A 16,415-nucleotide genomic window follows, 5' to 3' on the forward strand; every position below is an offset into this window, starting at 1 on the left:
ATATAGTTTGGTATCACAAACGTTTGTAGAACAAATTTCGGTAAAATGTAACCAGACGTTTTAAAATTAGTAGAATATTCAACCAATGTTTATCATTCAAGCGGTGACTCAACATTACATTGGCGTTGGGAAAGACATGCGGCTTCCATATACGCTAGGGGACGCGGGCAGTGTTGCATTTTCCATTACTGCTCATGAACAAACTCAATCAAACCGAGTCTGCAATTTTCACTTTTGTCTTGTTCTCGGTGCTTCCGAGGGATCTACTTTTCAGATTTTATTCCACAAGTTATCTTAGTTAGTGGAACGTTCAATGAAAGTTTATGGAATTTCAAGTGGTTAAGAAGATGTGCCCCGAACGTCAATTTTAAGACTCACACGTTTGATTTTCAATTGTGTCAATAATGAGTAGTGATACCTCGGACAGGTCCTTTGTGTTCCTTTTGTCTTTACGGTATTCGGTCCACAAATAAGCGAATTCTATATAATAGTGCTATTGAAATATATCAAATATTGATGCCTGGTAAGCTGATATAATTTTGGTATCATTTGAAAGTGTATTGTCTGCTGAAAAAGAAAATATAAATTACATGACAAAAATATGTTATAGAATTTTATTTTTTTACTTTATAGTTTTCAATGATACTTCAACAGAAATCCAGTTATTACAGTGTACGATTTATCATTTCGCAGTCAAAAATACGACTATATGTAGTCATTTGAGCATATTATTTATGGTCATCTTATTAACTAATTCTTGTTCAGCAAACACAACTCTTTCAAATGATACAAAAACATTGGGTCACAAGGCATCGAAATATTAAAATATTATCTATTGATAGGAACTAATTGGTCATTTGGTCTCTCATGTTTCAGTTTATATCAGCGCGAAATTACCTTTTTTGGAATGTCTCTTCTATTAAAGTGTAAGACTGACATGTCTAAAACGCGTTTAAATCATTCGTTTCTTTTCAATGTTTACTGGCCGTTCCAATTTGCTGTTATTATTTTCAACTATTTCTCTCCATACATTTGTAGTTGTTCGAATAGTATTCATCATAGTATTGATAAAAGGTAAATGAATGACCTATACATAACAGGACTCTACAACCCTAGATTATTGGCAAAATTCTTAAATTCCTTCAAGGTATTTATATTGCCGAAGATAACGAACACATTTCAAGTACGATTTCACTCTATGCCTTTAAAATGTCATAATATGATTTATTTTGCCGTTAAACACATTTAATTTCTTGAATCTAATCCTTCCAACAATTACCTAAAGCTCTGGCTTTGTTAATAATTATTTGAATGCTGTACTGCAATATACAATCAGAATATGAAAGAAATTACAGCAGAACTTGTAAGTATTGCATGAACACTCATGCTACTAGTCTAATTAATTAATAGTCCGTTCCACTTCATTCATATTTATATCAAATCGAACTATATGCAGCCATTGAGATAGTCTGAAACTACCATGAAGGAATTTAAATTACTAATCGCATTTGAAGGAAAGCGACTTAAACTTCACAATATATTGCCTTATGATCGGAATAAACTTTCAGAACACTGCTGTGATAAATAATCGTGTGTCGCTATTAGATAGGTTTAGTACATGTTTTTTCTTGAAAATGTAAAATTTGAGTCATCACTTCATAGGTCGATAAGAGGCATTAAAGCATTTTGATGGAAGACAGTCCCCTAGACCTTGTTATGTAGCTCCAGATGATAATTGAGCCGTGCCATGAGAAAACCAACATAGTGGGTTTGCGACCAGCATGGATCCAGACCAGCCTGCGCATCCGCGCAATCTGGTCAGGATCCATGCTGTTCGCTAACAGTTTCTCCAATTCCAATAGGCTTTAAAAGCGAACAGCATGGAGCCTGACCAGACTGCGCGGATGCGCAGGCTGGTCTGGATCCATGCTGGTCGCACACCCACTATGTTGGTTTTTCCATGGCACGGCTCATATATGCTCTGTCGATGAAGCATTTCAATACTTGAGTAAACACCATCACACCTGACCCAACACTAATAGTAAGTAATCATATTTATTTCGATTGATTTTACGTCATTTCGAATTTGGACGCATACTACGTGTTATGGTGGCCGGTTAGTGTCATAAATCTATTCTCTTTAAATGCGTGCGTGCATGCTTGCGTGAGTGCTATCATGGACAACCTGTTCTGAACACTGAAATAAATCTGAAGAAAATAGTCATAATCATACACTGTTGTCAAGTATATATATATAAATCAACAAGCTTACTGAGGACTTATATTTAATATGTATAGTGGAATGGTACGTTAATGTTTCTTATACACAAATTACATATTCGAAATCAAAAATAGGTATGCATCTGTGTAAACGTAGAATAAATATGTTTGTATGTATAAACTATTGTGCAGGCTTAAAATTAGGACACACTGAGTAGCTAACGGACATTCCTTGGACATTTTTTGTTTTTATTTTACATTTATTTTACATAAATTTATCATATTGTCCTCTTTCAGATTCAAAATATGAATTTAAAAGTTCAAATATGAAAGTTTATTTCATACATTTTCAGAATACAGATCAGCTCACGCGGAAAACCCATTCTACTCGATCCTCGGAGGACGGCCAAAACGAGTACCAATGCTCCGACTCGAAGTTTCTTCGATTCAGCCATTTCCCGTCAAGGAATCGGAATTCCTTCGAGTGACTCCGAGACGAATAGAAATTTAATTGGCACTTCGAGTAACTTCGAGGACAGATTTCAGATTAATCGGAGTAGGATAATTATATTTTACGTACTGATACGCGAATAAAACCCACAGTATTTGGCTGTGAATTATAATAATAGTATCTTTATTTTACGTTAAAACAAACCAGATTTTTTCTGTTCACTTATAATATGCTTTTACTTTTTGAGTGGATAGGGCAGTAATTGCTTTCTCCTTTTTATAATTCCTTCTAAATAAATAAAAGAAAGACCATTATCATAATGAAAAAAAAATCATTTCTCCTATGCTTTAATAATAAAGATCATTATCTTAAAGTTTATTTAGTTTTATATAGTTCATTATTTAGTCCATTTTACATAAATGTGTTTCTAAATTTAATTTGCACTGTCAGAAACGATTTCAATATAATATTTGATAAATCACTATTCCTTAACGGTTTGTTAAGTTTTGTATTATTCTTAAATTTAATCCATTTTACATAAATTTATTTCTAATTTAGATAGCATAGTCAGAAAGTATTTCAATATCATACTTCACAATTTACTTTTTTTAGCGGATGTTATTTTAAAGTTTATCCAGTTATAAATTATTCTTAATTTAGTGCATTCTACATAACTTTGTTTCTAAATTTAATTCGCAAAGTCAGAATTTTTTTCAATATCAAAATTTAACACATCACTTTTTTTAACGGCGGTCATTTATGAGTTTGTGTAATTTTATATGATTAATAATTTAGTCCATTTTACATAAATTTACTTCTAAATCTAATTTGCATGATCAGAAACTATTTCAATATCAAAATTCACTAATTTTAAACAGTAAAAGGAACAAGCTAATTATATAAAAAAAATCATCCAGGTAAGGGATTACTGCCTCGGAGTTTCGTGAAATCATTTCGCGACACTCGAGATGACCGATTAATTGTTTATTACAGACTCGGAGTAGCGCGGAGTAGCCATAAAATACCTGTACATATTATAGTGTTACCTGTATAATTTCGACTCGGAGTTCCGTCAAGTAATTTCTCGGAGTGACTCGACGAAATTCCGCTAAAGAAATAAAACTATAACAGTCGGTACTCCGAGTCAGAATAAGGCAGTACTCGGAGGAATTCCTCACTATGCAAGGAAAAACGGAAAGTGGGTTTTCCGCTTGAGCTGATCTGTACATGTCACTTGCATTTACCGTAACACCTAAGAAGTGAATGTTACCGCAGTTTTTCAATGGTTTGCCTGAATCCCCAATATGTCTTGTACCCGTCTAAACGCACAAGAAATAACATGAAGACATAAAATGTCGCTGAGAAAAACACCAAACAATTCAAGAATATGTGGGTTATAGGCAAGAAGAAGTAAGCAAGACACATTTTGTTAAAGTATCACTTTTAATAAAGTTAAAATCTTAACAAGTATTCCTTTTTTAAGGAAGCATCATCATACTGCACTTTGTTAATGTTAATAAGCAAAGAAACTAATAACAAAAATAACCAAACCGTTTTACTTTTTTAAATTTAAATATTCGTTAAGTACTTGGTTAGAACATAAAATGTCTACTGATATAAAACTATAATATCTGTATTTGATACAAAGTATAGAGTGTAAATTGAATCACATATTTTCGACAAATGTCCATTTTATGAGCGGACGAACTCAAAAAAAAACGAACAATACTTTTTTAATAAAGTACATTTGTAACAATAATTCTTACATTATCGATTGTGACCTACTGCAGACCCGGAGCACATGTGATAAATTACAGACTCCGGTATATACCGGATTCAAGTGATTTGAATGATAAGTATCTTTAATGTATATATTTTATAACAATGGTAATACTAACCCTAACTTTTAGTCAGTATACTATACATATTTTACACTAAATGCGTGCGGACATGCAATAATTTGCGTATTTTTGTCGTGCGCTCCAACTGATAATCACTTCCGGACATGCGCAGAAGACCACTCCAGGTCGGAAATGAGCAACATCCATCAAATAATCCGACACAATCTTAACAAAAATAAATTCTCAGATACAATATAACATGTTCAGATACAACATAACATGTTCAGATACAATATCTAATTATTTGGTTTGGTTTAGAGTCACACTGACACAATTTAGGTCATAAGACGACTTTTTCAGTTTTCCTTGGTGGAGGAAGACAAAGGTGCCCCTCCAGGCATTGTTTAATACATGGACGGGTACCTTTGCAGTTCCATCGACCTTCCGTAAGTCAGTTGGATGGCTTCTTCCCATACAGAATTCTACCCCTCCCCACCACCACCCCCGCACCCCCACCGCCCACATCCCCATCCCAAAGATAGGTGTCAACCCATATCGGTCTGGTTCAAGCGAATCGAAGTCAGCAACGTTAACCACTTGGCCACGGAGGCGGTCCCTAGATACGCTATAACATGTTCATAACATGGTCAGATAAAATATAACATATTTAAATACAATACATGTATAACACTTTCAGATAAAATCCAGCTCAGAAATACATTGATATAGACATACAAAAATGCTGAAATGGAAAATAATCATATCACAATGATGCACTATTCGATTTATATCGTCTAAATCTGCACAAAGGCCCTATTTTCCTTTACTACCATCCATGTTTTCTATATCATTCATAGCATGAACACCAATCATGCTGTCAATTGCATATACAACCTTATTTTTATGACAGTGTTGCTCGATTTTGCAAAGAAATGATAGTGTCCGTTAAAGGATTACATTCGCGTCTATTACAATCTACTAAAGACACAGATATCTATTATACGTTTTATTTCCACATTTTTTGCCGATAGACATACCTTGAACATACTAGGAACAAATGACATTTTTCTGTCTAAACAGTAAACACTATCATGTAATGACCAGCCGAGAACATTTTATATGTTTCCACAAACTGTCTTTAAAGACTTTGAACACATGGACATATAAATTTAGTGCCGAATGAACTTGTGATTGTTTTGGTAGTAAGCTCTTTGGCAATCCTGACATCTTGACAATCATTGCATTCCTCGCAATCCTGAAATCCTGATAATCCTGACATTCCGAAAAAGTGCTGATAATCCTGATAGTCCTGACAATCCTGATGATTCTGACAATCCTGGCTTTCCTGGCGATCCTAATAATACTGATAATCCTGACTACCCGGATATCCTGGCAATCCTGGTAATCCTGACAATCCGAAAAATTGCTGATAATCCTGACAATCCTGACAATCCTAATAATACTGATAATCCTGATAGTCCTGACAATCCTGATAATCCTGGTAATCCTGGCTGTCCTGTCAATCCTGATCGTTTAGCTCAGGACTTCCTAGTATTGCCGCAATAAAATTTTTGAATTTTATTTTCGAAAATACCAATCACTATCAATATCAACCTTCTCCGCAGGTAAGATTTCATGCAGATGTGACGTCCATCATTTGATCTTGTTTGACTTCTTACCTGGAAAGTCTAATCAACATTAAAAACTACAAAGACGAATGTTTGATTTCACCATTCATCTTGGGAATGTAGAAAGACAATCACAAATTGACTTTATTTTATATCTAAAGATATCTAATGGTGCTTTGGACTTCTCCCGTCACCTTCCTGTTGGTTTGATGTATAATGTTGTATTTTGCTGGAATGATGGCGGACCTATATTATTCTTTAAATGTATCAGATGCCGACCTGAAGATATACATAGATATAATTATCGATTAAAGGCGTAGCATTTTTGAAATGATTTCACCACATGCAACAAACCAGAAAGAAAATTACATGTTATACCCTACCCCTACCATACTTTCAGACCCGTGGTCATGAACGAGAAAATAAGCTAGCTTATTTCAACCTGAAAAATGGGTAAAATGCATATAGAACAATTGATAATTTATCTGCCATAGCCGTGAACCAGTCACTTCTGCTCAATGTTTCTTATCGCAAAGAGACCATTCCATGTTTTCGTCAATGATATAGAAACTTTTTATCAACTTTCAACGACATCGGTTTTTCTTACAAGCACATAGGTTTGATAAGGAGAGTGAGTCACCACCACAACCATAAAGAAAGCAGACACTCTACCTTCGCAAAGTATAATGGGTCAACAAGATCGGCTGCTTTTAAACAAAGTATTAGGTACACCTAAACCGATGTCGTAAAATCACATGAGATGAAACTGTCTTGTGTACCAATCGGTACGACCTCTTTCGGTCGTGCTAAGCAAGAAAACTGATCTAATATGTCTGTCTGTGTAAGGCCTCAACAGACGGTAGGTTCTAGTTGTACAACACTAATTATCTCAAAGATGTACAATTTTAAAACTGTACATCTTTCACATTCAGACAGTATTCCACTCCCATATAAATCACAGATATTTACCTAGTAAACATAGTGCATCAGGTACTGAAAAGAATGTAACCATTAATGATAAAAAATAATATTTATGTATAGAATATATTTGTGTCCCATGAATTTGATTACTATGACACAAATGAGCCACGCCATGAGAAAACCAACATAGTGGCTTTGCAACCAGCATGGATCCAGACCAGCCTGTGCATCCGCGCAGTCTGGTCAGGATCAATGATGTTTGCTTTCAAAGCCTATTGCAATTAGAGAAACCGTTAGCGAACAGCATGGACCAGACTGCGCGGATGCTGGTCGGAAACGCACTATGTTGGTTTTCTCATGGCGCGGCTCAAATCATTTAACTTTTCAGTGTCATCCTTTTTCCATTATGCATTGGAAGCCATTTTATATTCAGATTTGTGTTTATTTTTTGAGCAATTGTTTCTGGAATTTCATTCACTTGCCTCTTATCAACTAATTATTTACCAATTTGTTCCTTGTCAACGTGGATGGTACGTAAGGCAAAACTTAAGCCCTCTACAGACGGTAGGTTTTTGTTGTACAACACCAATTAAATTCAAGATGTACAGCCAAATATTATCGTGTGTATGATGCTATTCCTTGATTTCGTAAATCTTAAGTCTTGACTTACAGATTAGGACATGTTCTATTTCGTAAGTTTTGCCTTACGTACCACCCACGTTGACAAGCAACAAATTGGTAAATAATTAGTTGATAAGAGGCAAGTGAATGAAATTCCAGAAACAATTGCCCAAAAAATAAACACAAATCTGAATATAAAATGGCTTCTAATGCATAATGGAAAAAGGATGACACTGAAAAGTTAAATGATTTGTGCCGCGCCATGAGAAAACCAACATAGTGCGTTTCCGACCAGCATCCGCGCAGTCTGGTCCATGCTGTTCGCTAACGGTTTCTCTAATTGCAATAGTCTTTGAAAGCAAACATCATTGATCCTGACCAGACTGTGCGGATGCACAGGCTGGTCTGCATCCATGCTGGTCGCAAAGCCACTATGTTGGTTTTCTCATGGCGTGGCTCCTTTGTGTCATGCGTAATCAATTCATGGGACATAAAAAGGTGAATATTATTTTTATTATTAATAGTTACATTCTTTTCAGTACCTGACGCACTATGTTTACTAGGTAAATCTCCGTGATTTATATGGGAATGGAATACTGTCTGTATGTGAAAAATGTACAATTTCAAAATTGTACATCTTTGAGATAATTAGTGTTGTACAACAAAAACCTACCATCTGTAGAGGGCTTACGAAATAGAACATGTCCTAATCTGTAAGTCAAGACTTAAGATTTACGAAATCAAGGAATAGTATCGTACACACGATAATATTTGGCTGTACATCTTAAATTTAATTGGTGTTGTACAACAAAAACCTACCGTCTGTTGAGGGCTTTAAAAGACAGCTTTTTCTCCAACCCTCAGGACAGACTGGATAAAAAAAACCCGGTTTTTCATTCCATACTGTCCCTCGGGTAGGGAAAACCCCGTCTTACACAGGCAGGTATGTAAGATTCTTATAGTCATCTTCAAATACTACTCAATACTGCTTTGTTATTCTTCTTTTATAATATATCTAAACAGCAGCAATACAATCATTAGTTTAAAGACCCGGTCAAGGCGCCGGAAATTTCTGAGATTCTCTCGAGTGTCTCCCACCTAACTATGAGGTCTGTACTGTTTCTTCCCAGGAAAGACGGCTTCGCGTGTATCGGTGCTATATACCGGGCACGTTAAAGAACCAGACTGTCTTTTCGCAAAGAGCTAGCCGGACAGGCCTGTATCTAAAAAGGATTTCTTTCTATCTGTTCTACTCTGTCCGTCTGGTCATCTGTGTCTGTACTAGTAGAGGATGAATTTCGCGCCCTGTGTGGCTGCGTTTGCTATATGTAAAGCGCTTTTGAACGTGTTTATCATGAAAAGGGTGTTATATAAATCTGGAATAATAATAATGAATATAATAATAATAATAATAATCGTAGTTGTTTTCTTTACCCGTCCACGTTTTCTGTTGCGTAACAACAAAACCCTGACACTTATTGTCGTTATTGCACACATCTTCAGCTTCCCAAAGATCAAACACAGACACTGTACAAGTTGCCATGGAGATAGACAGTTGACAACGGTAGTCGTGCTGACCCGGCAGGTCAGACTGTTCTAGTTTCTTGTAACCTGAAATATAAACATTTTATGATGACTGCTTGCACATTGGGTTTAAAAATCACAATATTCTGTACAGTACGGTCTATGCAAAAGAAGCAATACGCATTCAATTTCGTTCCAACGTATGCTGATCCCATCTTACTGTAATGCTTCTAATCGAAGTCAAAAAATCACGACGTTATAATAATGTAATTCTGTACTTTAATACTGTTGTATATTTATATTGATTAATGTTTGGAGTATATGCCATGCTACTGCTATGAAAGAACGGTTTTTGTTCGTTTCGGTTATGTTTTCACAAGTCTGGTCACTTTATCGCCCATGATGTGTTTTCTCCAGACATTGAACCGCCTTACATAGCTTACGTTCTCTTTCTTCAGCAACAAAGACAACAATGTTGGGAATAAAACTAAATGTGAAACAAAAGTGTTGTTTTTTTTTTTTTTTCATTATAATTGTAAATCTTACTGGAATTATATTTCTTGGATTTCGTTCTATTTAGGTACCACCCTGACCGATACAATTTCACAATCATATTCATTCGTTTCAGAAGTTGTTCTGATGACAACGTGAGATTAGTGTATCCTTTAACAACGCTGGCGATGATTGACTGGAGACGTCGGGGTGCACCGTGGGGAAGGAGAAAAGTAACAAAATGGCGGCCGGCATTGAAAAGATTCTTCTTTTCATTGTATTGCACACATCGTCCATGACGGCACAGGGTCCTATAATTAGAATAAACAGGTCTTTCTTTATCCGAGTGTTTCTATATATTTAAAATATAGAATCAACATCTTGAATTTATCGAATGAGGAGGCAAACACGTAATACATCAACACACAGCCTTAATATCCTAGTGCTAGAGTGTACACTTTGAGTAAGGGAGATCGGAGTTCGATCCGTGGACGCGTCATACTAAAGGCGAGGAGTAAGAGCTCCGCAAAGCGGGGCAAATGCTCTAATTTTTAAATGAAAAGACGAAGAAGAACAAAAAAAACAAGATTTTTTGTAGTGTGTGTCCGTGGAGTAGGTTTTTTGGCGAAGAAACTAAAAGTGATTGTTTGGGTGGTGTTTTGGAGAGGGTGTATTTATGTCGGCTTTGGGGAAGTGGGAGCGGAGTAATGTATATATTTTCCCAGTTAATAACAGTTTTTGTTGTGCTCCAGACATGAAACATAAAGTACAAATACCAAGACTTGAAGTTCATGTGCCTTATACATCATCTCATCGCCACTTACCTACATGCTATGACTGAAGTCAATACATTGAATGGCAAAAGCATTATACTCCGGACACCAAATAACAATACATGTAATTGTAAATTATCTTTGAGTAAATGTAGTTACATTTTATTTTACGATAAAGTTTTTACCTTGACTTACAATTCCTGTACACAATGTCCTTAATTTTACACAACAAAAAAAAAAAAAACATGTAAAAACAATAGGGAACAGCACTTTCCAGGAATTAAGCCACCCCTACATATTCACACCCGTCTTACCCGCAACCCTACAGCAGTGCATGCACGACGGTGTACACGATCGAAAACACACAACAATACACAGACAAAGCCTAACACACAATGACGAAACAGACAAACATAAAAACACAGTGGAGCACAACTTTGGTACGGTCGGTGGGAAAACAAAGCTAATACATGGTTATGTCCTTACTTCTATACGGTCAGCATACATTGTACGCGCGCTTTGGAAATACACTACTAAACCTTTGTTAAATCTAACCATAACCCTGAGTCAGTATTATACAGGTGATTTAAAGTTGGCATTTTTCTACCCGTTACGTAACATACCTCTGAGAGAAGTTAGCACTGGAAAATGTTACATCACAGCCGTCAGAGGTCTGACATGTAGGATCCTCGAACCCTGTGTCGTCAACGTCGGAAAGCTTCAAGTTGCCGTCAACTAGGACAAACTGCTGGCGCCGGAAGTCGCTCATAGACATGGAACCGTACGGTGTCTGGCTCATGAAGTTTACAATCTTCGTTATATCCAAACATACCTGTGATATAAATTCTGTTAAAGGCACTGACCTCCAGATTTTGGCTAAATGATCTTTCTTAAAAATCGAAGTTTAGTCATATTTTGAATATTGGAATATGAGGTTTTGTTTCTAAAGTATCTTAAAAATGCCAAATCAAGGAAAAAATATGCCCACGTTGGGAATCGAACCCTAGCCGCCGCGACGATAAAAACCTTTCCGCTGTCGTTACCAATACCGTAACGGCGGATTTTGTGTTAATTCGCACTTACAACAAGTGATAAATATAGATATTTACAATTAAGACAGTTTACCACGTACTGGGCCTCCGTGGCCGAGTGGTTAAGGTCGCTAACTTCAAATCACTTGCCCCTTATCGATGTGGGTTCGAACCTCACTCGGGACGTTGATTTCTTCATGTGAGGAAGCCATCCAGCTGGCTAACGGAAGGTTGATGGTTCTACCCAGTTGCCCAGTTGTGATGAAATAACGTACGGAGGGGCACCTGGGGTCTTCCTCCACCATCAAAGCTGGAATGTCGCCATATGACCTATAATTGTGACGGTGCGGCGTTAAACCCAACAAAATAAATAAAAAATCGAGTAAAGCGTTACAAACGCTTTTCGATTTCCATTGTAAAAATTATCAAAAGCAACTAATTCCCGTGTATTTCCATAACATATAGTGTGTCAGTAATTAAGTTTCAAAGAATTTACCTGATACCTATTATTTTTCTTGACGTACGATCTGGAGGTCAGTGCCTTTAACGCAAAAACTATCGCTTTTCAACTAAACTGAACTTTAACGAGATTATTTGGAAGTTTAGTATTTTTTTTTTCACCGGAGTGTATATAATAATCAAAGTACTGAAAGTACAGAAAGGCTGCCTACCACAAAACACTGGTACATTATTACGGGTACGTCAGTTTTCCTAACCATCGTATAGGGAAGGAACATGACTAAACAATAATCATTAACAGTCCGGTTTATAGCCGGGTTCGAGCCCAAAATTTCCCTCATACCGACAAGAAAATCGCCGCATCTGATCAGTGTTCATACATTCATACATGATGTGTGTGTGTGGTTGGGATTGCATATCGAAATATAGATGCGGATTTTGTTACCTTTATATTTTATCTGATATAATGTCCCTCAATGTTTATTATCGCTTCTTTAGAAACATATATAAACGGTTATGGCACGCCAATTGTTCAATAATAACGTGAACACAGGTTCACGGTTGAAAAACTAGGATTAACAATAGATAAACTAGGGTTTTCGAATGTAAAACTAGGTTTTTCTACTAACACATACCCATATTTTCGAGCGAAAACACGCCCGTGAACCCATGTTCAACTAGGTTTTTCAATTGAACTTTGAATTTCGGCCGTTATTCTAAGTTCACGAGCGTTGATCTATGTTTACGGGAGTAAACCAGGGTTCACGAGTGTAAACCATAGTTTACGAACGTGAACATATGTTAACGATCGAGAACTTACGTTTACGACCGTGAACATGGGTTTACGACCGTAAACATAGGTTTACGCTGGTGAACATGGGATAATGACCAGAAATCATAGTTTTGTTCGAGAAACCAAGTTTTTCGAACGTAAACCTAGGTTCAAGTTCGTAAACTATGGTTCACGCTCCTAAACCCAAGTTCATGCCCGTAAACATAGGTTCACGTCCGTAAACAATGGTTCTCGGCAATCAAATTATCAAATAATTACATTCTTGGTCGAAAAACTAGGATTAACGAATACTAACATAAATTTTCGAGCGAACACGAGGATAACGGGCGTCAACTATAGTTTACACTCTTGAACCCATGTTTACGTCCGATAAACTAGGTTTCTAGATTGAACTTTTACTTTGATGCACAAGTTAATCAAGATGGTTCATCACAACAATATTCTATGCTCGCCTTAGTTTGATATGGAAAACCCATAATTTCTAAGATTTTGCAAACATCTTTCCCGCACAATTTTCATTCAGTGTTTGTGGTAGCCAGCCTTGCTGTACTTTCAGTACTTTGATTCGATCATGAATCTGGGTTCACGTTATAATTGGGCAATTGGCGTGCCATAACCGTTTATATATGTTTATAAAGAAGCAATAATAAACATTGAGGGACATAATATCAGATAAAGTATAAAGGTAGCAAACAACATCTATACTTCGATATGCAACCCCCTCCCCACCCACACACATACATAAACACATTTATGAATGTATGAACACTGATCAGATGGGGTGATTTTCTTGTCGGTATGAGGGAATACCACTATAAACCGGACTGTTAATGATTATGGTCTAGTTCTGTTCCTTCCCTAATATGATAATTAGGAAAATTGCCGGATCCGTAATAGTGTACCTCCTTTTTTTGAAAAGTATTCCATTCCTACCATAGGCTGCTTTAACTAATTTTTCAGGAAGGCGTAGGTTCAAGCCCCACTAGGACCAATCTTTGTTCATTATATTTCTTCTTTCTAGTAAGAAAAACTGTTGTTTTTTTTACAGTACTTATTATCATTGATTTGTCGTACAAAAGCGGACATTTTTCATTTGATTAGCCATTTCTTGCTGTTTAAATTGAATTTAACCTGAAGGGTGAATGTTTAGACATCTTTGAAAATACTTTGTTACATTTTGCATAAGTTCTTGATTTTGCATCTATTCTTTAGTTTACAAGGTTTGGAAGAAATGTAGGTAGGTCTTACTTCTGCCCTATGGTTCTTTTTGAATGTAGAGAGCAAGGCTATAATTCTTAAGAGTTGGAGCTTAATTTCTGTCCGATTAAATTCTCTTACTCGAGGCTCCCAAGACAAATTGTCAATTTTATTTTGTGTTTTATAATTGTTACGCAATACTATGAGGTTTCATTTAGAAAAATATGAGGTAAAATGACTTCTCTGCGATCGTTTTGCGCAAAGCCTATCACTCTGAAACTTGTCTCTGTTTCAGCTGGAGGAAAAAACATAATTTATACAAGATTTACAAATAAAAAAAAAACAATCAAACAACAACGACACAGAAAAAGTCGTTTAAAGATGCAACACAGTGCGAAACAGTGTTAACTTAGGACTGTATCAATTAATGCATTTGTTAAACATTACGGTAATACCGTTACGGGTCCACTATCTTAAAATAACCTGAAATACAGCTGAAAACGTGTGTTTAAACAAAAATCGCTTACATCTACGCCCTTTAAACAAAATGGCGACAAGGCACTTTTTGCAATATATCTTTCAGCATTCGCCAGAATGTTTCTAAAATGAATTTAATATAGAAATAGCAAAAAAGAAAAAAAGAAAGAAAGAAAAAAAGAATATATAGCATGGTCACTCTTTAGACATACAACTCGTAGAAAGTGGTCATTTGTTTCTTCTCACGTTACTGTGGCAATTCCATGCAGCGATTACGTCCCTTAATACCTATAGCAAATGATCTGAAAGAATAGATTCTTACAACTTTAGCCCTAAATATAACACCTGACATAACTCGTATCACTATAAGTTCATTTTAATTGATATTTCATATTTCTCATTTTCCATGTTATGTCAGGTCGTCGAATAATGCCCAGTATAACTCAAATCGACAATTGTTTCTTGGAACCAGCGTTTGTTTAATTAGCTATTTGCAGACCGGGTCATAATCTATAACGAAACGGTCAACAGTGTTGAGTTATGAAAAAGTTCCATTCATACAGACATTTCATTCATAGGGGCGAATTAATTTACCATCATTATGTAATATATTCTAATATTATCTTTTTAGTATTTACCGTTAGAAAAATAAAACATTAATATAACATGTTAAAGCAAATAGATTTACTGAAACAGGTAAGTTTAACAATCTTTATACAACTCTGTGGCAAAACTGATAAACGTGGCGAACTATTTGAATTGCGCATGAAATGGTTTTGTGTTGTCAGTCTCAGCACCTTTGAACTTTTGTTGAACTTTGCAGAATTTCGATTTATGGTTATAATAGTCTGGCGAATAAATTCGCCAGCCTAAAAAACAGAATAAAGAAACAGAAACGAAATCATCTAGTTAAGACCTGAAGATAAAATATGTAATGAGGCATGCTAACAAATCCTGGTTGCTGTTCGCGTAACAGAACAGTCTGCGAAATTAGAATAATCGAAAACATTCTGTTGAAATGTAAACATTAATGAAGGACTGGAAGCTTTATACGCGCTTGATTGGCAGATGCTAACTTCAGTTTATGTTTTTACGGATCACCAAGGAATCTTTCAGACTAAAATATTGCTAAATGTTGTTTAGAAAACAACTAACATAAACCAACCGTCTGCAAAAAAAAAGACATAACAAACAGCACTTTAGCGAGTTATAATGACAAGCACTTACGGAGGGCTTAACTGAACATTCTGCTTAATTTGTCTCTATACATTTTATTATAAGCTTTTCAGTGAAATACTGAAATACATCAGTGATATAAAAAATATTTCCACTGTTTCAAAGCAGCTAAAACATCATTTTTACTTTTCTGTGGTACAGAACTACACTCGAATGCAAAAGAATATGAATTATAATACACAACATGTATATAATATAATAGGATTGTTTTGTAAAATATACCCCAGTAAAATAAATAGATGCTCATGTATCTAAATACCAGCATGAACATAAGAATGTAGGCCCTACTCTACATCGTATTACAATGTAAAAGAATCTGGAAACTTCTTAGAACTATTTGAATTTTTTTAACATAGATCTAGTCTCCATGACAAACAATGATTTATATTTCACTCGTGGCTGCGCTACTCGTGAAAATATTGCGGCGGTGTTCATTCGGTGAATAATATTCCGATATAATACTGAAACAAACAAATATCCTTTCCATCTTTTATCAGTGTTTTAAGACATTTAGTCAAGTTTAAAACGCAACATATTTTGAACATCTATCTAGGATCTAATTGTTTTGTAAGTATTTAAAGTAAGTTTGTCATATCAATAATGATATAATTAAAATCGATATATTTTATTCTTAATTTTGTTAACGAAGTGAAGAACGTATCCCTTAGATAATTTTCCGACATGAATTTGATCCAAGATTACGAGTTTAGTAATGATTACTATATGTGAGTAGAACATAACTTTCCCAACC

At 35.6% G+C, this 16,415-nt stretch overlaps 1 protein-coding gene across 6 annotated transcripts in view; it reads right to left on the minus strand.

Moving 5' to 3' along the window:
* Positions 1–4,078: 4,078 nt before the first annotated feature.
* The window catches only part of LOC123543810 (extracellular tyrosine-protein kinase PKDCC-like), a 28,719-nt gene continuing 16,382 nt past the window's right edge, over positions 4,079–16,415 (minus strand). For all 6 annotated transcript variants that reach the window (XM_053542175.1, XM_053542171.1, XM_053542187.1 and 3 more), the window contains exons 4-7: positions 11,095–11,303; positions 9,753–10,009; positions 9,117–9,293; positions 4,079–6,419 (exon numbers count right to left, since the gene is read on the minus strand). In XM_053542175.1, coding sequence (XP_053398150.1) covers positions 6,331–6,419; positions 9,117–9,293; positions 9,753–10,009; positions 11,095–11,303 — 732 coding nt within the window. In that variant the 3' untranslated portion in view covers positions 4,079–6,330. The remainder of the gene's footprint in view (positions 6,420–9,116; positions 9,294–9,752; positions 10,010–11,094; positions 11,304–16,415) is intronic.

This window comes from Mercenaria mercenaria, chromosome 1 (genome assembly GCF_021730395.1).
Source record: "Mercenaria mercenaria strain notata chromosome 1, MADL_Memer_1, whole genome shotgun sequence".
NCBI lineage: Eukaryota > Metazoa > Mollusca > Bivalvia > Venerida > Veneridae > Mercenaria > Mercenaria mercenaria.